This window comes from Mus caroli, unplaced genomic scaffold (assembly GCF_978045245.1).
Source record: "Mus caroli unplaced genomic scaffold, Mus_caroli_1 scaffold_14, whole genome shotgun sequence".
Taxonomy (NCBI): Eukaryota; Metazoa; Chordata; class Mammalia; order Rodentia; family Muridae; genus Mus; species Mus caroli.
The window spans coordinates 50,159,455-50,182,505 of NW_028227269.1; the positions used below are offsets into that span (position 1 = coordinate 50,159,455).

The 23,051-nt window shown below is 41.3% G+C and overlaps 1 protein-coding gene across 4 annotated transcripts in view; it reads right to left on the minus strand.

Moving 5' to 3' along the window:
• Positions 1-23,051, minus strand: part of Heatr5a (HEAT repeat containing 5A) — a 104,711-nt gene that overhangs the window by 33,949 nt on the left and 47,711 nt on the right. For 2 of the 4 annotated variants that reach the window (XM_029484723.2, XM_029484722.2), the window contains exons 17-24: positions 21,750-21,855; positions 20,907-21,094; positions 18,780-18,936; positions 16,104-16,293; positions 14,805-14,974; positions 12,082-12,108; positions 9,909-10,044; positions 5,755-5,934 (exon numbers count right to left, since the gene is read on the minus strand). In XM_029484723.2, coding sequence (XP_029340583.1) covers positions 5,755-5,934; positions 9,909-10,044; positions 12,082-12,108; positions 14,805-14,974; positions 16,104-16,293; positions 18,780-18,936; positions 20,907-21,094; positions 21,750-21,855 — 1,154 coding nt within the window. The remainder of the gene's footprint in view (positions 1-5,754; positions 5,935-9,908; positions 10,045-12,081; positions 12,109-14,804; positions 14,975-16,103; positions 16,294-18,779; positions 18,937-20,906; positions 21,095-21,749; positions 21,856-23,051) is intronic. The other 2 variants (XM_021178967.3, XM_029484724.2) reach the window with 1 other exon arrangement.

Below are 23,051 nucleotides of genomic sequence, written 5' to 3' on the forward strand. Positions count from 1 at the left end.
CAATGGAAAGAGAGGCCCATTGGACTTGCAAACTTTATATGCCCCAATATAGGGGAATGCCAGGGCCACAAGAATGGGAATGGGTGGGTAGGGAAGTGGGGGGCGCTATGGGGGACTTTTGGGATAGCATTGGAAATGTAATTGAGGAAAATATGTAATAAAAATATTAAAAATTAAAAAAAAAAGAATAAACAGGCCGAGAAAGAAATTAGGGAAACAACACCCTTCTCAATAGTCACAAATAATATTAAATATCTTGGCGTGACTCTAACTAAGGAAGTGAAAGATCTGTATAATAAAAACTTCAAGTCTCTGAAGAAAGAAATTATAGAAGATCTCAGAAGATGGAAAGATCTCCCATGCTCATGGATTGGCAGGATCAACATTGTAAAAATGGCTATCTTGCCAAAAGCAATCTACAGATTCAATGCAATCCCCATCAAAATTCCAAATCAATTCTTCAACGAATTAGAAAGTGCAATCTGCAAATTCATCTGGAATAACAAAAAACCTAGGATAGCAAAAACTCTTCTCAAGGATAAAAGAACCTCTGGTGGAATCACCATGCCGGACCTAAAGCTCTACTACAGAGCAATTGTGATAAAAACTGCATGGTACTGGTATAGTGACAGACAAATAGACCAATGGAATAGAATTGAAGACCCAGAAATGAACCCACACACCTATGGTCACTTGATCTTCGACAAGGGAGCTAAAAACATCCAGTGGAAGAAAGACAGCATTTTCAACAAATGGTGCTGGCACAACTGGTTGTTAACATGTAGAAGAATGCGAATCGATCCATTCCTATCTCCTTGTACTAAGGTCAAGTCTAAGTGGATCAAGGAACTTCACATAAAACCAGAGACACTGAAACTTATAGAGGAGAAAGTGGGGAAAAGCCTTGAAGATATGGGCACAGGGGAAAAATTCCTGAATAGAACAGTAATGGCTTGTGCTGTAAGATCGAGAATTGACAAGTGGGACCTCATGAAACTACAAAGCTTCTGCAAGGCTAAAGACACCATCAATAAGACAAAAAAACCACCAACAGATTGGGAAAGGATCTTCACCTATCCTAAATCAGATAAGGGACTAATATCCAATATATATAAAGAACTCAAGAAGGTGGACTCCAGAAAGTCAAATAACCCCATTAAAAAATGGGGCTCAGAACTGAACAAAGAATTCTCACCTGAGGAATACCAAATGGCAGAGAAGCACCTGAAAAAATGTTCAACATCCTTAATCATCAGGGAAATGCAAATCAAAACAACCCTGAGATTCCACCTCACACCAGTCAGAATGGCTAAGATCAAAAATTCAGGTGACAGCAGATGCTGGCGAGGATGTGGAGAAAGAGGAACACTCCTCCATTGTTGGTGGGATTGCAAGCTTGTACAACCACTCTGGAAGTCAGTCTGGCGGTTCCTCAGAAAATTGGACATAGTACTACCGGAGGATCCAGCAATACCTCTCCTGGGCATATATCCAGAAGATGCCCCAACCGGTAAGAAGGACACATGCTCCACTATGTTCATAGCAGCCCTATTTATAATAGCCAGAAGCTGGAAAGAACCCAGATGTCCCTCAACAGAGGAATGGATACAGAAATTATGGTACATTTACACAATGGAGTACTACTCAGCTTCTAAAAAGAATGAATTTATGAAATTCCTAGACAAATGGATGGACCTGGAGGGCATCATCTTGAGTGAGGTAACACAATCACAAAGGAACTCACACAATATGTATTCACTGATAAGTGGATATTAGCCCAAAACTTAGGATACCCAAGATATAAGATACAATTTGCTAAACGCATGAAACTCAAGAAGAATGAAGACCAAAGTGTGGACACTGTGCCCCTTCTTAGAATTGGGAACAAAACACCCATGGAAGGAGTTACAGAGACAAAGTTTGGAGCTGTGATGAAAGGATGGACCATCTAGAGACTGCCGTATCCAGGGATCCATCCCATAATCAGCTTCTAAACGCTGACACCATTGCATACACTAGCAAGATTTTGCTGAAAGGACCCAAATAGACGATGCCGGGGCCTAGCAAACACAGGAGTGGATGTTCACAGTCAGCTATTGGATGTATCACAGGGCTCCCAATGGAGAAGCTAGAGAAAGTACCCAAGGAGCTAAAGGGATCTGCAACTCTATAGTTGGAACAACATGATGAACTAACCAGTACCCCGGAGCTCTTGTCTCTAGCTGCATATGTATGGAAAGATGGCCTAGACGGCCATCAATGGAAAGAGAGGCCCATTGGACTTGCAAACTTTATATGCCCCAATATAGGGGAATGCCAGGGCCACAAGAATGGGAATGGGTGGGTAGGGAAGTGGGGGGCGGTATGGGGGACTTTTGGGATAGCATTGGAAATGTAATTGAGGAAAATATGTAATAAAAAATGTTAAAAATTGCCGGGTGTGGTGGCGCACGCCTTTAATCCCAGCACTCGGGAGGCAGAGGCAGGTGGATTTCTGAGTTCGAGGCCAGCCTGGTCTACAAAGTGAGTTCCAGGACAGCCAGGGCTATACAGAAAAACCCTGTCTCGAAAACCAAAAAAAAAAAAAAAAGAGACAGGAGAAAAAAAAATCAGTCTAATTATGTATGCATTGAAAAAATGATTTTGAGATAGTTCCATGTGGCCCAGGCTGGCAGTGAGTCTTGTATGTAGCTGAGGATTGTCTTGATCGTCTTTTAATCCTCCTGCTCTACAGGATTAGAGGTGATGTTTCTTCTTTTTCTGGGGATTGAGTTTAGGGCCTCTCATCTGTTAGACAAGTGCTCTATCACTGAGTTGTACCAGATCCCCAGCCAGAAAAAGTATGTGCTCTTTTAAAAGTAGACATCCTTACAAAACTGTAGACAGCAGATGGTATCAGGACCAGCCACTAAGAAGTCAAAGCAGACAAAACAGAACAAAATCTAGAGGGATGTCAAAGGACTTTTTCCTTTAAAACACTTTACCCACCAGAGACCTGTTACCTAAATTGGAAGGTACTGAAACACTGTGAAAATATGCAGATGTTAAATCTAAACAGATGATGGCAAGTCTTGAATATGTGTCTTCAAGAGAAAATAACATGCTTTCCAATACTATTCAATTCTTTAATTTTTAACCTTTTTTGTTTTTTGAGTCAGGGTCTCTCATGTATCCAAGACTGGCCTTGTACATGCTATGTAGCTAAGGATGATATTGAATTTCTGATCTTGTTGCCTCATTCTTCCAAGTGTTAAATCCATCCAGTAGAAAAAAGATAGCATTTTCAACAAATGGAGCTGGTTCAACTGGAGGTCAACATGTAGAAGAATGCAAATTGACTTATTCTTATCTCCTCTTACAAAGCTCAAGTCAAAGTGGATCAAGGACCTCCCCATAAAGCCAGATACACTGAAACTAATAGAAGAGAAAGTGGGGAATAACTTCAAAGACATGGGCATAGGGGAAATTTTTCTGAACAGAACACCAATGGCTTATGCTCTGAGATTAAGAACTGACAAATGGGACCTCATACAATTGCAAAGCTTCTGTAAGGCAAAGGATACTGTCAATAGGACAAAATAGCAACCAACAGACTGGGAAAAGATCTTTATAAATCCAACAGAGGGCTAATATCCAATATATACAAAGAACTCAAGAAGTTAGACTCCAGAGAATCAAATAACCCTATTAAAAAATGGGGTACAGAGCTAAACAAAGAATTCTCAACTGAGGAATACCAAATGGCCGAGAAGCACCTAAAGAAATGTCAACATCCTTAGTCATCAGGGAAATGCAAATCAAAACAACCCTGAGATTCCACCTCACACCAGTCAGAATGGCTAAGATCAAAAATTCAGGTTGACAGCAGATGCTGGCGAGGATGTGGAGAAAGAGGGACACTCCTCCATTGTTGGTGGGATTGCAAGCTGGTATAACCACTCTGGAAATCAGTCTGACGGTTCCTCAGAAAATTGGACATAGTACTACTGGAAGATCCAGCAATACCTCTCCTGGCATATACCCAGAAGATGCTCCAACATATAACAAAGATACATGCTCCACTATGTTCATAGCAGCCTTATTTATAATAGCCAGAAGCTGGAAAGAACCCAGATGTTCCTCAACAGAGGAATGGATACAGAAAATGTGGTACATTTATACAATAGAATACTACTCAGCTATTAAAAATAATGAACTCATGAAATTCTCAAGCAAATGGATAGAACTAGAAAATATCATCCTGAATGAAAAACACTCACTGATAAGTGGATATTAGCCCAAATGCTCAGAATACCCAAGATACAATTCGTAGATCCTACTTCTTTTGGATTCTGTCATATAATGAAGACCAGCTGAGACATCCAGCCTTGAACTACCCATTCATAATCGACCACTGTTTGATTAGCTAGACCACAAACTTTAAGCCATTCTAGTAAATCCTCTTTTTGGATACATATATAGAGATTCATTATCTAAGTTCCATTACTGTAGAAAACCCTGATTAATAGAACATCTAACACCATTTGATTCTTTGTGTTTTTTTGTTTGTTTGTTTGTTTTTTGAGACAGGGTTTCTCTGTATAGCTCTGGCTGTCCTGGAACTCACTATGTAGACAGACAGGCTGGCCTTGAACTCAGAAATCCGCCTGCCTCTGCCTCTAGAGTGCTGGGATTAAAGGCGTGCGCCACCACACCCCAGCTTCTAACAACATTTGAAATTAACATTATCAACTGTGGAGAGACCAGATGCTCAAAAATGTCAACTATGGGGCAGAGGCAGGGCCAGGAGCAGGGCCAGGGCCACAGTCAGGTGGATCTCTGAGTTGGAAGCCAGCCTGCTTTATAAGGCTAGTTCCAAGTATGGTGGTACACATCCTTAATTCAGCACTTGGAAGACAAAAACCAGGCAGCAGTTTGCTGTGAGACTAGCCTACATAGGGAGTCTTTGTCTCAAAACAAACAAACAAACAAACAAACAAACACCAGAGGCTGACAAGAAGGCTTTGCAGTCATGAGCACATACTATTCTTTTTTTTTTTTTTTTTTTTCTTCAAAGCAGGGTTTCTTTGTATATCCCTGGCTGTCTTGGAACTCACTTTGTAGACCAGGCTGGCCTCGAACTCAGAAATCCGCCTGCCTCTGCTTCCAGAGTGCTGGGATTAAAGGCGTGCACCACTACTGCCCGGAGCACATACTATTCTTGAAGAAGATCCAAGTTTGGTTGCTAGCACTCATACGGTAGCTTCCCCAATATAGGAAATCCAATGCCCTCTTCTGGACTTTGAGAGCACTGTTCTCATGTGCATAAATCTTACGCAGTCATGCACACAAAATTAAGAATAAGTCTTTTTTCAAAAAGACAATCAGGGCTGGTGAGATGGCTCAGTGGGTAAGAGCATCTGACCGCTCTTCCAAAGGTCCAGAGTTCAAATCCCAGCAACCAAATGGTGGCTCACAACCACCCGAAATGAGATCTGACGCCCTCTTCTGGTGCGTCTGAAGACAGCTACAGTGTACTTACATATAATAAATGAATCTTTAAAAAAACAAAAACAAAAAGACAATCATTACACTTATGCTATGCAAATTCATAAGAATTCTGGTAAGATACAGAAGTAGAATCTTCATTTGAAGAAAGCAATGACCACACAATAATTAAGGTGAACAGATAAGGGAATGAGTTGTCAGTGAGCCATTTCCTATTAGGTTTCTCTCTTGATTTTGCTGTTGTAACTGGCCATCCCCAGTACTTACCAGCGGATGCAGCAAGCACATCTTTACAAAGCTTCAGCCAAAGGGAGAGCTTCCCTACTGCCATGGATGTCAGCATATGATGCAACGTCTCTCTGATATCCTGGCATAAGCTTTCGTCTGTCTCTCTATCCAGTAAGGCTAACAGTGCCCCTTCAAGGCCCACTTCTCTGAGGTTAGCGTCTGAGGAGAAGAAAATGGATGGTCTAAGTATCAGACAACAGCTGCCATATGGGAAGTACCCACGTTCAGAGATTTTCAAACACTACATATCAATGGGCTTTAAAGATTAGCTGAGATACTGTGCTCTATCTGCTGAAGTTGATGTTAATTCATAGCTGATCTCTGTGATTATTTATGATCCCGCATAGGATCCTTAAAAAGAAAAGGAGCATTGTTAACTCTCTTAAGAGTTAATGACAGCAGGCCATTCAGATGTGTCAGTGGAAAGATCTTGCTGCTAAATCTGATCCCTCGAACCCACATGATACATGTGTGAGGACCAGAAGACTCCTCTGACCTCCGTGTGTGTGCAAACCCACACACAAGAAATAAATGCAACAAAAATTTAAAAAGTTGTTAATGTCACCTTAAGTTAGGTAAACATTATCCAAGTTGTGTTCAATACAGCAATATGAGTTTGTGTGTGCATGTGTGTGTTTATCTATCTATCTATCTATCTATCTATCTATCCTTATTTATTAGGATTCTTTTCCTTGGTCTAAAGTTAAATCTAAATAAGTAAACATGATAATCCTCCTTACTCTAGTGTAAAGGAGTTGGCTTTGTTGGTGTTGGATGCTACTGGAGAGTGAATCCAGGACTATTCTTTGAACTTGTGATCCTCCTGCCTCAGTCTCCCAAATAGGCCAATTACAGGGCCTGTATCACTAACCCCAGGCAAAGGATCTAAATGGGGTTTAAAATCACATCTAATTAATTAATGTGTGTGTGTGTACATGCATGTACACACATCCCAAGGCATATGTGTGAAGGTCAAATGACAACTTGTGTGTCCCAGCTTAGCAGCAAGTCACTCTGCCTACTGAGCCACCTTGCTGGTCTCTTAAATTTTTTAAACAAATTAAACAGAAATAGTGGTTGGTAAATTGGGTTTAACCTCTGAGCTAACATATGTCACTCACTATACAATATTCAGAGTACTGCAATATTCCAGTAATAAAGCACATGAGTGCTGGAAACTGAACGTGAGTCCTCTGAAATAACCAGTGCTCTAAACAGCTGGCCACCCTCAGCACCTAGTGCCGCCATCTTAAAGGGAGCAAAGCACTGAGCTCTTCACTGTAATTGGCTCACATAGCTAGTTTAGTATTTTGTTCTTGACTTAAAAATGTTCATGCTATTTAAAGAGAACTGAAGGTACTGGAGCAAGGACGGCTCAGAGGTTGAGTGAGGGGCTCGCTGCTCTTGCTGAGGACTTGGAGTCAGTTCCCACACTCACTAGAGGTTCACAAAGCCATCAATTCCTATTCCAGGGGATCTGATGATCTCTCACATATGCATGTACGCAAAGTAAAATATACTTACTACAACCTTTTTAAAAAGAGAATTGAGATAATAGTAAAATGTTATTACTGGAGTGTCAAAATTTTTAAAAAATGATACTGCCTCTTGGCCTTTTAGATCAGCTTAAGTGCAAAAATTAAAAAAAAAAAAAATATGCCCATCACTGTCAGTAACACAGGAAGAACACTCTCATGAATGACTGTTAATCCCTTCTACACAATAATTTGACAATATCTATTAAAATCATAACTGCACAATATTTTATTTATTCATTAATAGGCTATGTTCTGCATGAGTTCACTGTACTATATTGAGTGCAAAAGACAAGAGGCCATAAAAGGGCATCCGATTCCCTAGACCTGGAGTTTCAGATGGCTGTGAGCCATCATGTGGGTGCTGAAACTGGTCCTCCCCAAGAACAGTTGGTGCTCTTAACCTCTGAGCCACCTCTCTAGCCCCCACAACTTTTAAAAAGAGAACTGGTAGGATGTGTTGACTAGTAATCTTTTTTTTTTTTTTTTAAGATTTATTTATTAATTATATGTAAGTACACTGTAGCTGTCTTCAGACACTCCAGAAGAGGGAGTCAGATCTCGTTACGGATGGCTGTGAGCCACCATGTGGTTGCTGGGATTTGAACTCTGGACCTTTGTAAGAGCAGTCGGGTGCTCTTACCCACTGAGCCATCTCACCAGCCCCGACTAGTAATCTTTATGTGACAACTGCATATGTGCACACACCATGCTGTGACCACTGCCCAGTGGGTAAGAATTTCATAATGCTGTCCTAGTTAGGGTTACTATTGCTGTGATGAAGCACCTGCAGAGGAGAGGTTTGTTTGGTTTACACTTCCAAATCATAGTTCATCATCAAAGGAAATCAGGACAGGAACTCAAACAGGGTCGAATCCCGGAGGCAGGAGCTGATGCAGAGGCCATGGCGGGCGGGGGAGTGCTGCTGCTCACTGGCTTGTTCACCATGACTTGTTCAGTCTGATTTCTCACAGCACCCAGGACCACTAGCCCAGGGGCAGCCCCACCCACAATGGTCATTACCCTTTCCTATCAACCACTAAGAAAATGTTCTACAGGTTTGTTTATAGCCTGAGTTTACGGAGACAACGTCTTAGTTGAGGCTCTCTCCTCTCAGATGACGTTATCTTGTGTCAAGCTGACATAAAAGTAGCCAACACACATGCAGACAATGACTTTGACCTTATCCATCTTCCCACTCTTCCCTTCACTTCCTTCCAGATCCACCTTCACCCAGCAGAGAAGTTTTAGTGTACTAATAAAATAACTTCAACAGCAAAGATTTTTACAGCAAAACACATTATGGATCTGAAAGTTTTAATCTGGGATGCTTTGCCAAAGCTGTGACATGCTAAAAGATAGTATTTTAGAAATTACATACACATATATATTATTTGTAGTTAAAACTATATGAGGTTTGAGTTACTTTCATTAGTTTTAAAGTGAAAGGATAAAGGTCAGAACTGTGACTTGGTGACAGAGTGCTGGTATAGCGTGCCTGAGGCTCTAGGTTCATTTCTTAACACTGTGAAAAGTAAAATAAGATAAAAATGGATACATACTTAAATTTCACTGGGGCTGTAGAGATGGCTCTGTACTGAAGAGCATTTGCTGCTCGTCCAGAGGACCTGAATTTGTTCCCAACCACCTATAGCCCCGCCTCCAAGGACTCTGATGCCCCCTTTTGAACTCCTCAGACACCTAAACATGTGCAAATACCTAAACAGACACACACCTGTAAGCATAATTAAAAAAAAAAAACAACCACAAATTTTACTAAGTAATGTTGAACTCTGCTCTACAATGGAGAAAGGACAGAAAAAAATTCTTTAACATGTAGCAGGATTTATGCCTACTTTATTAAAATGTTACTTTGATGGGAGGCAAGCATGTATGAAAAATTATTTTAGGATTAAATCTAATTTCTTTTAAAAATTCTTTAAATGTTTGTCGGTTTAGTGGTGTTTGGACACTGTCCATGTCTGGCAGCCAGAGGACAGTGTGTGGGAGGTGGGCTCTCCTCCCCTGCACTGCTTCTGAGGATCAGACCTGGGACATCAGGCTTCATGGCAAGCGCCTTTCTTTGTTCAGACATCTCGATGTCATGAACAAATCTTGATGTAAGGCAGGATCCTGGCTTGGCCTTCCTATCAGTAAAGGGGTTGAAAAGACAGCTCGAGGGAACACATTTTGCTATGCTTTGAGTCCCAGACTTCTAGTTCAGATATGGGGTGAGAACTAATAGGTATTTCTGACAAGTTTTCACAAGAAGTGCACATCGCTGGCCGGCCTCACCTTGAGAATCTCTTCCATCACCAGGCAGAGTGGTAACTGCTAGGATGACTTTTTTTTTCTGAGACAAGGTTTCTCTGTATAGCCCTGGCTGTCCTGGAACTCACTCTGTAGACCAGGCTGTCCTGGAACTCAGAAATTCGCCTGCCTCTGCCTCCCGAGTGCTGGGATTAAAGGCGTGCGCCACCACGCCCGGCGCTAAGCTTACTTTTGCAGAAGATGTCAAACACCCTAGCATTAATCGTGATACATCATTTAAAAACTCAGGTTCACATGGAAATCTGTAATCCGGCTGAGAAGCATCACCTGCAGCGGCGTCCCTGCCATCCCTGGCCAGCATGATGGCATGCTCTGAAACTTCAGCTGCTTCTCTCTGTACCAGCTGCCGCAAACAAGCCAGAACTGCTCTTCTCAGCAACAGGTAGGGGCTACAAAGATTCACCTGAAAGATGAGATTTGGGGAATGAATCTAAGATTCCTGGTGGTACTCAGTCTCAGTCTAGATTCACTGGACTGTCTCCTGATCCTCGTTAGTGCACTAATAGGCTGGACACAAGTTCTCAAACACAGTGAAACTTCTTCAACTGCTTTAGAATGCACCTACAGTTACAATTAGAAACAGCTTAAGGAATAATACACATACTAAATTATGTGCTATTTGTATACATATGCGAGCAAAAGCTTTGACAAAGCTAGAAGACAGAGATTTTGGGTAATATCTCTGAGATAAAACACTCACATTTGTTCTCACACAACTGTGCTTAAGATTCTCTATGAAATGAGTACAACTGCAGCAATGCAGGCAAAACCGTACACGGGTTTAGCTGGAGCTCTAGAGTCAGACAGTCTGTGAGTCCTCCATCTGTCATCCACTGGCTGTGTGACCCTGGGCAAGTTATTTAACCTTTCTGGGTCTTAGCTTCCACTGAACTACTGTGAAGTTAGCTGGTACTGGAGTTACAGACAGTTGTGAGCTGTCATGTGGATGCTGGGAATTGAACCCAGGTTCTCAGGAAGAGCAGCCAGTGACACCTAGCCATCTCTCCAGCTCCTCAAAAAAAAATTCTTTAAAGAGCAACAACTTTTACATACATGCCTTCCTACATGTAACATATGTCTAAACATATGTAATACATGTAAATCACAATGGAATTGGCAGCAGCTTTATCTACAGCAAATGATAAGCTTAACAATGTTCTTCAAATGATCAATTACAAGTCAGAAATTTCTGGATACAAATTTCTTAATTTCTTTCTGAGTGAGAATTTTGCTCTGTAGTCCAAGCTGTCCTTAAACTCACAATCCTCCTGTCTCAGCCTTCTGAGTACACGATTACATGTACTATGCTCTGATCCTAGATATAAATTCTTACTTAATGAGAAGTAACATAAAATCTATTTTTCCTTTAATTAGGCTAGTAGAGACCAATTTGGTATGGCCTATAAAAATGTACATGCTCTTTGGGGAGTGGGAGGATTGAACCCAAAGCCTCGTATGTCTTCTCTGCAGAGCTTTACTCCAGCGCACGACGTACTGTCATATTTGGTATAAATGGAAAAAACAGGACTGAAACGGGTGGTGGCAGGTACTGTCCACTGTATAAGAAACACATGCAAAAATAGGGCCAGGTTCTCAATTTATAAGATAAAGATATTAGGTAGGATGTCATTAGTGAAACTCAGGGGTGGAATTAGCTTTGTCAGTATGTTTTATTACATGTCCACATTTCAAACTCAAAAGTGGAGGAAGGAAAATGCCATTCACAGAATCCTCAAGGTAATGCCACCACAGTCAGGTTTAAGAACATCTACTATTAGAAACTAGTATACAGGACCTCACAGAAGTTAAAATATAAAGGGTAAGTTTACTAGTGCCCAAAATTACTGTTGTAGTTAATGTCAATTAAAAACAGAATTTTACATGAAAGATTTAAAGAAAAATGAATGAAGCTATTAGTTGTTTTGATTGGAATTTTACAAGCATGTAATACAAGGAAGATGCAGCATTCATTCAGGGCAGTTATACAATCCTTTAGAAAAAAGCATGCTTAGTGCTCTTCACATGCTTGGTAAAGGTTGGGGACTGTCACACAAAGCAGACGGAGGCTCTGTATCTCCGCGTCATTCTTTAGCATGTCACTAGGGAAAAGGAATGTAGGCCGGGTTACAGCAAACAAGGCAAGCGGAAAACACAGACAGCAAATCAAACTGTAATTATGATTTCTTTCTCAAATGAATACATTAAAGCAAAACGATGCAAAACGCAGTGCAAGGAGTGAGCACACGAGCTGGAGAAGGCGAGGAAGGATTGGTCAACACCGGCATTAAATAAATACCACGGAACATGCTGTGCATACTGGGCTGCGCATTAATGGTTAGCTTAAACAGAGAAACAGAGGAAAACATCTGCAACCAAAAATAATACACAAAACAGCACTGCAAACCTCAACAAAGTTAGGAGTCAAGGGTCAGGGACCTACCAACACAGAATTATCCAACAAGATCTCCTGCACAGAAACAAACGACAGACCAGTCATGACAAAAACCAAAAGATAAATACTAGGACGACTATGACACAGTCAGCTAAGTGTTCTGACATAAAGCTAAGAGATACCCTTCAAATCGGCTTAGCTTCCATCTTACAAGGTGGTTGGTTACAAACATTCTACTTTCTAGCTTGATAAAGTAACAGTTGAGCTAAGACCTTGAAAATGAGCCAGGCAAAGCCTGAGTGTCCACTTGAGAAAGGAGGCTTTCTGCTCTTATTATGCCTTAGATTCAAAGCAGGCCCAGTAGACATACCTGTGGGAGGGGCGAGCTGGGCTGTTTATACATGAATGTGTATAGTTTACCCTGGCACAGTTAATTATAGATCTTTCTATTTTAAAGCTGAATGTACTCAGAATTGATGGTGTCACTAAGTCCAAGTTCAGACAGGAGTGGAAAGCATGAAGTTTGAGGGTAGTCTCTAGTGTAGGACTGCCCAGTGATGACATACAATTTCTTCCTTTAAAAATTTTTTTTAAAGTTTTATTTATTTATTTTATGTATATGAGTACACTGTAGCTGTCTTTAGACACACCAGAAGAGGGCATCACTATGGATGGTTGTGAGTCACCATGTGATTGCTGGGATTTGAACTCAGGACCTTTGGAAGAGCAATCAGTGCTCTTGACTGCTGAGTCGTCTCTCCAGCCCTGACATACAATATCTTTACTTTGGAAAATACTGTAAAATATACTAAGCTCAATCAATAAATTTAGAATAAAATGCTAACCAAATTGTTAAAATACTCTGGTAATGTTAATAAAAACCATTTAAAATAAGATTTCTATTTTAAATGCGACGGACTGTTTTACAAATGTAGTCATTTTTGGCAGGGAAAAAGAACAAGGTAATAAACCCGATGAGATCTTATTCATCGCGGATTATCAGGTGTTAATCTTATTCTTTGTCTCTTAGCAAATAACACTAAGTGAATCCATGACTCAGGTAGGGGACCTTTGCTCCCCATTTAAATAGAGCAGTGCTTCGATGTTCTTAAAGTCAGATCAACTTGAAATAGAATGGGATATTTTTTCAGTAACTGAGTATGGTAAAAATTCTTCAAATGTAAAAACTAATATTCTTGGGAGAAATTGTCCTTGGGTGGTGAAGATAAAAATCTTTTCTCTGCCATTTCCCTAACATGTGGTTGACTCATATCAGTTAGCTACATCATCTTTTAAAAGTTTTATGACATTTAGCATCAATAACTGATATTATGCATTACTCACGATGTGTCAATGCTGTTTCACTGAGTGGTCCGTGTGTTACTACATCTGGTATCTGTGCATTGCTCGTGTTTAACAGATAATTGGCTGAGCCTGGGGGACGTTATGGGACACTACACAGCTAGGAAGTGACAAAAGAATGACTACGATCATCTCACAGAACTCACAAAGGCAATAACAAAATAATAAAGATAGCAACTGGGCAAGGAATCCAGGAGAGAGGGGATTACACCAAGCTACGACTACATTTGGTAAACTGCTCAATGCTGTGGTCCTCAGACTATCTTTTAAAGATTTGCTTTAATGATGCAAACATCATTCTACAAAAGATGGGATGATGTGAGAGCTTTAGATGTTTCTTTTAAGCTCTGAAATACTACATAGTTTGCTTCAGGCTTTAAAACGAAAGGACTGCCTTTATGTGTGTCCAACAGGGTGACACTGTTGCACATCACTCACATTTATGCTGGAGAACACGACCAAGTTAAAACGAAACAACAAAAACCAACCCTCCTCCAACAAGAAGGACTCGCAGATAACATTTAGGGACGTCTCTAACTTTGTGCTGGATCACATTCATCATGATCCTGGAGCTCAACTGTTCAGGCAAGTCTGGACAGACATCGGCCATGCCCTAGAAAAATCATCAAAGCCAAATGTCTATGAACCACTTGATCAGAACTTCCGGTTGACTGGCTTTAGCTCTCTGCATTCGATAGATACATTATAAAGACCCAGACATGATGTGTATGTAGCCAAGACATCTCTCCCTCTGCTTACATGTGTGTGTCTGTGTGCGTGTGTGCGTGTGTTGGGCATGCCACTCCAAGAGAACATGGAGTTCACAGATGGCTTCCAGGATTCTACTATATTACTCTCAGCCTTAGTCCTTTGGGAAACCATCTGTCATTGAGCCTAGAGTTAGCTCAGCGTCATTGCTGGGCTGTGAAGAGGGCACCTACCCATGTCTACTCCCTAGTTACAGCTCTGCTTTTCCATGGGCGCTGCTGTCACACTCAGGCCTCTATGCTCACAGTGCAAACACTGTTGTCCACTAAGCCATCTCCCCAACTCTCCCTTATCCACCTGTGTCAGAACTTCTGATATAATTACAACAGAAGAAAACCAGGACCACACAAACCATCTGCAGGTCCTCCAGAACGTGTAACTTGTACAGTGAGTACAGTAGTATAGCACTCAGTAAGGGCCTCCATTAATGAGTAAATACTCCAGAATTTATGTTCAACACTAATGGGAGAAAAACAACCCATGTTTGAGAGGCTTAGAGGTAGATGCATGAAAGTGGTCCTCTCCTTTCTAGAACAGACTGAAAGAAAACAGCCAAACATAGCATAATTTACATAGTCTAAAAACCAACTAAGTTGGAATACGAGTTTCAGAAATTAGGAACTCCTTATACTGATACTCACACAGAGGCAGCTGACCAGACTAGACAAGTTGACATGGCGTGGGGCAAACATGTGAAGCTGCTGAAGGCAAGAGATGGCCTGAGCCTGGACCAGGCAGCCTGGGTGATCCTGCATCACTGCACAGCCCAGCAGACAGGAAGTCCTTAAGGCGGACACGGAAGTATTGCTACCTGAAAGAAAAAGCCAACACCTTTTAATAATTAGCCTATAAAGCCTAACTCCTCTTTAAACATATATAAAGATTTAAAGTCATTAAAATTTCTTCATAGATTTGTCAAGTCAAATTTCTACCACAAAAGCAGATACATGGGCTGGGGCACCAGTCAGTGGCAAAGTGTATGTTTAGCATGAGGCATGAAGGAGGTTTTTGCACATACAGGTACATACACACACACACACACACACACACACACAGAATAATAAAGTAACATACTGGTAGACTATCTTGTTCTTAATCTTTGACTTTTCGTGCTTGTATTTGGGTGTGTGAAGGTCAAAGGACAGCCTGGCAGGAACTGGTTTGTTCAGTCCACCATGTGCGGCCTAGGACTGAAACTCAGGTTCTTAGGCTTGGTAAGAAGTGCCTTTACTTGCTGAGCCATCTCATCAGCTCAGTAGCTTGTTCTTAATAGAAGAATCCAAGACAATTTACAGGTTTTACCAAATACACATGAAATATAAAATTTGGTAAAAAGGTATAATTAGAAATTGCCAATCTGGGCTGGAGAGATGGCTCAGCAGTTAAGAGCACTGATTGCTCTTCCAGAGGTCCTGAGTTCAATTCCCAGCAACCACATGGTGGCTCACAGCCATCCACAGTGAGATCTGGCGCCCTCTTCTGGAGTGTCTGAAGACAGCTACAGTGTACTTACATATAATGATAAATAAATCTTTAAAAAAAAATTGCCAATCAACTTAACTCTGCTATATTGTTTGAGAGTTATTTTCATGTATTATAATCATATACTGTATAATCTGAAGAAGCTTGACTGTTTGAAACTTTGGATTTATTTATTTCTGGCAGAGCAGTTCTTTATGCTACCCACCTATAGAGGACTTTATGTTTGTCACTGTAATTATGTAGGCAAGTACTTTTTTTTTTTTTTAGGATATATCCTATCTCTCTAAATATGGCACTTCTGTCTTTCAAGGTAGGAGACACCAGGCTGACTAAATAGAAACCTTCATCTAACAAAACATATTGAACACTTCCTATATGCTAAGCAGAGAGACTAAGCCTTAAGTTATTTCTATGTGTGTATTCTCCTTGTAACACATCACAACGTGGCCTCTGCATACCTTGTAGCTCTGGGCCTAACGTGGTAATGAGGGCGTTCAAGCAGCGACCAAGACTCTGGTGAACTTGCGCATGAGTTGGAGGCACATTTAGCAACAACATGACGATGAGTGACAGGGTAGACTCCACATGCACGTGATAGAGTGCACCTGCAGAATCAATGGTCAGTGACAAGGAGTGGAGTGCCCAGGTCTGCAAAGTCAGACAGAAATAAAATGTCACAGCCACATCACAAAACACAAGTCACTAGACTGGTCTTTGTTTTTAGCAACTTAAAAAGCAATGGAAATTAGGGAATGGATGTGCCGCTACCAATCTGAAAAGAGAGAAGTGAGCTCTGCAAGATTAAAGAAGTCTTTAGGAAGACACCCATCTGTGTGAGTGTTTTGTGTGTGTACATATGTGTGCCGCATGCACACCTGGGGACCACAGAGGCCAGGTGAGGATGCTGGGTCCCCTGAAGTTAGACTGACAGATGGTTGTGAGTGGCCAGAACTGAACCCAGGTATTCTGCATGAGCAACTGCTCTTAGCCATTGAGTCATCTCTCTAGTCAAGAAAATCCTTACCTTTAATATGAAACAGAAAACCAATTCACACAACCATCAAATTTAGAATGATATATCTAGAGATTGCTTAGCAGTAAGAATTCCAGGACAATATTGTAGCTAACAGCTTGGCTAAATCTAGTTTGTTATAAATGCCTTATTGTTCATATAAATAATAAAAATGAAGAAAGCTAGACATCAGAGAGCATACTGTCGAATTCCACTTACATAAAATATAAAAAAGAAGAAGGAAGAAGAGGGGGAGTAGGAGAGGAAGAGGAGGAAGAAGAATTGGAAAAAGACAAGAGGAGGCAGCCATGGACGTGATCGGGACAGTTGGGAAAAGGAAGGAAATCAGTGAGGGGACATGAGATGGTAAAGGGGATGAAATGCTCCACACACATTATCTACAACCATGATATGTCATTAATACACGCTATAAAAACTAAAATGTAATAATATTAGGTATGAGGAGGAAGAACAAAAGGAAAAGCTTTAAGTATCCAGAGGATACTGGAAGCGGGGCGGTGGTGGCGCACGCCTTTGATCCCAGCACTTGGGAGGCAGAGGCAGGTGGATTTCTGAGTTCGAGGCCAGCCTGGTCTACAGAGTGAGTTCCAGGACAGCCAGGGCTACACAGAGAAACCCTGTCTCGAAAAACAACAAAAACAAAAACAAAAAAAAAGAGGATACTGGAAGCAGAGCAGACAGGCTTCTGTAGGAGAGTCTGTCTTGGGGACAGTAACAGAGATAGATGGGTCTTGTGTGGGCTGAGAAGCTGGTTAAGAGGGACACACTGGTTCAGGAGGATCATGATGCCAGCCTGGGCTTCTTGGTGAGACCTGACTTCAAAATAAGACAAAGTGAAGTGAAACAGCATGCCAGGGTGGTGGTGATTCAAGCTTGTCCCAGTTACTCAGGGCCCAGGCAGTCAAAGGGCAGCCTAGATAAGAGCAAGTTCAAGGCCAGGCTGGAGAACTTAGTGAGTCCCTGTGTAAGAGGCACAAAAGTCTGGGATGTGGGTCATTGGTGAGGATTTGGCTGTTGACATAAATAGGTCCTGGGTCCAATCCTCAGTCCTGAAAAAAAAAAAAATCAAACCAATTTAAACCAATTAATCAAAACAGCCCAAACTTGAGCAGCCTGCCAAGCTTTTCAGCAGAGGCTGTAAAATAAAACATTTTAGACAAATCTGGTTACACATCTAGGAAAGACTGGAAGGAAATAATTAAAAACAGTTAAGGTCATTTATAAAATTTGGGGACATATACAAGTAGAAAGAGAAAAGGAAAATAGGCAAAATAGAACGCTTGAGACGTTGAGGAAGTGTAACTGACGACATGTCCCAGGCCAGCCAGAGCTATGTAGTAAGACTGCTGTAAACTAAATGAAACAGAAGCCCCAAGGATATATGGATGAAGCATGGCCTGCAAAAGCAGCAGCACAGCCAGGTGTCATGGCACATGTCTTTAATGTCATGGCACATGTCAGCACTGGGGAGGTTGATGGAGACTGATCTCTGAGTTCGAGGCCTGCCTGGTCTACAGAGCAAGTTCCAGAACACCCAGGGCTACAGAGAGAAACCCCGTCTAAGCAAAACAAAACAAAGCACCCCACCATTAAGAGAACAGAACTCAATCCAGATTTGATTAAGATGCCAGAGGAATGGTGAAACTGATAGAAATGGGTGACACACAATGTATGGTATACTGGTTAATGTGGATTTTCAGTCTCTAATCTGTTCATTTGTTTGCTTTTTAATCTTATTCAACTTATTAGCTTGAAGAAGTACTTTGCTTCTGAAAGCCTCAGATCCCCTCTAAGGGACATTATACTATAAATTACCATGAGGACCAACTATGCCAGTGTATTTGGAAGAACGCTGCACAGTGGCGAGTGTCTAACAAACTCAGATGGTGTTAGTTGAAATAAAGAGTTATCCATTTTTTAGAAAGGATACTGATTGTCGTTGACTTTGGTTACTCATAAGTATTAGTGGAAAAAAGATTTGAATTCTTAAAGTCTATCCAAGCTTTGATATTTAACACAGAATATTAGTTGTCAGTAAAACCAGCATGTGAATCATGGACAAGTCATGGATTTTGAGGAGGGTGTCGCATGAGGTACTCACCTGCACGTCAGGAGAAGTGCTGTCCTGAGACAGGGTATAAAGGACTCCAATGCAAGAACTCAAGTGCTGAGGCCCTATGCCCCCTAAGTACCTATGCAAGGATCCCAGAGCCAGTGAGTGGCCTGTTCTGGTAACCACATCCCTCGCTGACTTCAATCTGCACATACAGAAATAAAAATAAAAACAAGCACAAAAAGACAAAGCAAAGACAAGTCACGCATGTGGGGCTCAGCAGGCAAGGGCTGGTGACCCAAGGTCAGCCCAGGACTCCAACTGCAGGACAGAGTCTATTCCCATACACTGTGCTCTGAGCTCCACATGCATGCCGTGGGAGAGGCACACCCACATACATACACGCACACCACCACACATACATGGACATCCAAGAATATACATGCATTCACACACACACAAGTACCTATATACATACATGTGCACCACTCACACATGCACAAACATTCACAATAAATAAATGGAACTAAAAATATTTCAATGAATGTAACTTGTTACATAGACGAACTTTTCATAAGAATACTTATAAAATTAAAAGATAGATTTGTTATAAAGGAATGAAACATTCTGAAGTAAGCGGAAAGGTATCTTTCATTTTTCTTTTTTCTCTTTTAATTTGAAGGCAAGGTCTCACTGTGTAGGCCAGGCTGGCTTAGAACTCAGGGAGATATGCCTGAATCTGCTTTGGAATGATGGACTAAAGGTGTGCACCACCACACCCTACCAGTTTTTCATCATGACCACTCAGAGATGCACACTGTACATGACATATATACTTGCACTCAGTAATACAACATATGTACACATATACATTATATATGACATAAACACAGATACATACATTTTATAGGGTTGGTATTAGTACTATTTTATTATTAGGTCACATTTTTAAAAAGGTACATGGGGACATTTGAATTCCATCACGTCAGTTTAAGAACAGTTATACTGGGCTGGTGAGATGGCTCAGCGGTTAAGAGCACCAACTGCTCTTCCAAAAGTCCTGAGTTCAAATCCCAGCAACCACATGGTGGCTCACAACCATCCATAACCCTGATGCCCTCTTCTGGAGTGTCTGAAGACAGCTACAAGTGTACTTACATATAATAAAATATATAAATTAAATATTAAAAAAAAAAGAACAGTTATACTAAAACTATGAGGGAAGTTATTATTTACTGGGAATTGAAGTGTATTTAGGCCCTTGAGCTCTTCCTTCCCCACAACAATCTGTGGCTGTGTAATCCCTGCTGCACTTTACAGATGACTGCAAGAGGCAGGTGAAATTCCACAGAATGACTACTAAATGCAGCAGAGGGGAGATCCGAGCCAGGACCAAAGCACTCACATCACCCGCACAGCTACTAACCAGTCGATGTATTTACAATAAACTCATAACCATCAATGCTAAGGAGTCAGGGTCTTGCTATGTAGCCCATGCTGGTCTGAAAGGAAACTGGTGGCAATTCTGCTTGTTTCTTGAGTTTTATGAGTAGCGCTACCACCACACCAGGCATAATCTTATTTGTAATTGTTTTAGTGTTATTTTAAACATTCTTAAATAAGTAAGACTATATTACCAACCATCTCTTCAGAACAGTTCAAGACAACTGGCTGGAAGGACTGAGTGGCCTTTCAAAAGTCACTGAGGCCGGGCGTGGTGGCGCACGCCTTTAATCCCAGCACTCGGGAGGCAGAGGCAGGCGGATTTCTGAGTTCGAGGCCAGCCTGGTCTACAAAGTGAGTTCCAGGACAGGCAGGGCTATACAGAGAAATCCTGTCTCAAAAAACCAAAAAAAAAAAAAAAAGTCACTGAGGTCAAGAGCAGCCATCTCTTGTGGTCCGCAGTCTATGGCTCTCCCTACAGACTGCTTCCACCACTTATCATCTGTACTCAACACAACAGAACTGTCCCACTGTCCTAGAGTCTATTTATTGATGGCCAATTACAATATCCATATAACAGTGATCATTCTTCAGACCAAGAGGGTTTCCTTCATCTTAAAAAATGCAAAATTTCTTTAAGTTAATTACAGAACAACATTCTTATTAGTTGCATTCAACAGCAAACTATATCCCATTTTGGTACCAGCCCACGATCATTAAGAAATCACTTACTTGTCAAAGCTAACTTGAGCTAATCCAGCAGTAAAGGCCCCATCATCAACCACTTGGGCTAATCTAGCCCATGCTTCCGAAGCTGCACATCTCAGCAGGGGGGTGGGGCTTTCGAGTGCTCCCAACACTAGTGTTAGGACAAGTCTTCTCACTTCTGGACCTAAGCTTTGTTTAGAGCCAGCCACATACTAAAGTAGATGAAAAACAATTAAAATGTACAATTAGAGCAAATTTTCTGATCTAATTTGGAATGCATATTCTTGTCAATCAAGTATGTTCATCATGTAAACAAACAAAAAAACAAACAAAAAACCCAACAAACCAAGAACACAGAAATCACTAATTGCTATGTCCATAAAAATCGATGACTAATGAACATACTGCAGCAGTTGGATTTGGTCCACAGCCCTCAGCCTAACCATGCCTGGCAGAGATTAAGAAAAATGAATAATAAACTTCTCCAAAGGCATCGGCACACAACCTAGTTATTATAAAGCATTCCAAAATAGCAAGCATTTATGTGAATTTCAGTAAAATTACTATGATGGTTTGGGTATGCTTGGGCTAGGGAGTGGCACTATTAGGAGGTGTGGCTTTGTTGGAGTAGGTGTGTCACTGTGGGTGTGGGTTTTAAGACCCTGGTCCTAGCTGCCTGGAAGCCTTTGGAAAAAGAGATGAGGACTCTCAGCTCCTCCAGACTCATGCCTGCTGGGATGCTGCCCTGATGATAATGGATGGAACCTCTGAACCTGTAAGCCAGTCCCAACTAAATGTTGTCCTTATAAGAGTTGCCTTGGTCATAGTGTCTGTTCACAGCAATAAAACCCAAACTAAGACAATTACCTTCAGTAAGTTGGAAATGGCAGAAACAACATGCAACTGAACGGTTTGCTGACGAGCTCCTTTGGTGTGCTTTATGCTGTTCAAAAGCTGCTCCAGTATCAGAACCCTGAAATCAGAAGCAACAAGAGCTAAATGCAGCAAAGATTGTCAAGTCAAATCAAGGAGGGAGCAGCTGAGCTCCTGTTACTACTGTATTTTGTGGTAACTACTAACGTGACAAACTGTCACCCAACACCTCGAAACATTTTAAGAAAAGATATATCATAACCAATAGGAAAGTATTTTTATTAATCAGCAGGGAGGAAAGCATTAGTTTGTGAAAAAACATTACAAATGTCTGTCTTAGAGATTGTTTTCCCTTGGGAAAATTCAGCTAATTCGGTACCTGTAATTTGATTTTTTTTTCCCACTCCTAACTTCCGGTCTAATTTTCCTGGAACATGGGGAAAAATGTTCTTTAAAAAATGGGTAGTCCTTTTTTTTTTTTTTTTTTTTGGTTTTTCGAGACAGGGTTTCTCTGTGTAGCCCTGGCTGTCCTGGCACTCACTTTGTAGACCAGGCTGGCCTCGAACTCAGAAATCCGCCTGCCTCTGCCTCCCGAGTGCGCTAAATGGGTAGTCCTTAACATTGTAAAACCTCATACTTTGTGCTCTCTCAATCGCTTGTGGTAGCTGTGACTGTGGGAATATATCCCAGGGCTGGTGTTATGGCTGGGTTCTCAAGACTGTGTGCTAAGGGCCTGTGATCCCTAGCTAAGAGTCCAGGTGAGTGGGGCCTACTGGGAGGCTTTGGGGTCACTAGGTGAGTCTTCCAAGAGGACCGAGGACCCCGGTCTCCACCTTCTTGCGTCCCGACTGCAAGGTAGGTACTTCTGCCCTGCTAGGCAGTCCTAACATGACACACATCCACTGGTTCAACCACTGATCGAAACCTCTAAATTTATAAGCAAAAATAATTTTTCTCTATTATAAACTGATTACCACAGGTATTTATTAGATTGACAGAAAGCTGTCAAAACTGAATGCTATTATTTGAGAATATCCAAATTCATTTATTCAATGTTGACAATTATATAAAAAATTTGGAGTGCCTGACCTTTAATATTACAGAATTTGGCCTCTTATCAAGTAGCTTACATAACCCAGGCAGAGCTCGAAGGCTGCCATCCTGATAGTCAGGAGGATGAGACAGGAGGTGCCTCAGCTCGAGGTCAGTGAGAGCAAGGCTTTTTTTTTTTTTTTAAATGCCACTTTAAAACAGAGGTTTGGGGGCTGGAGAGATGGCTCAGCAGTTAAGAGCACT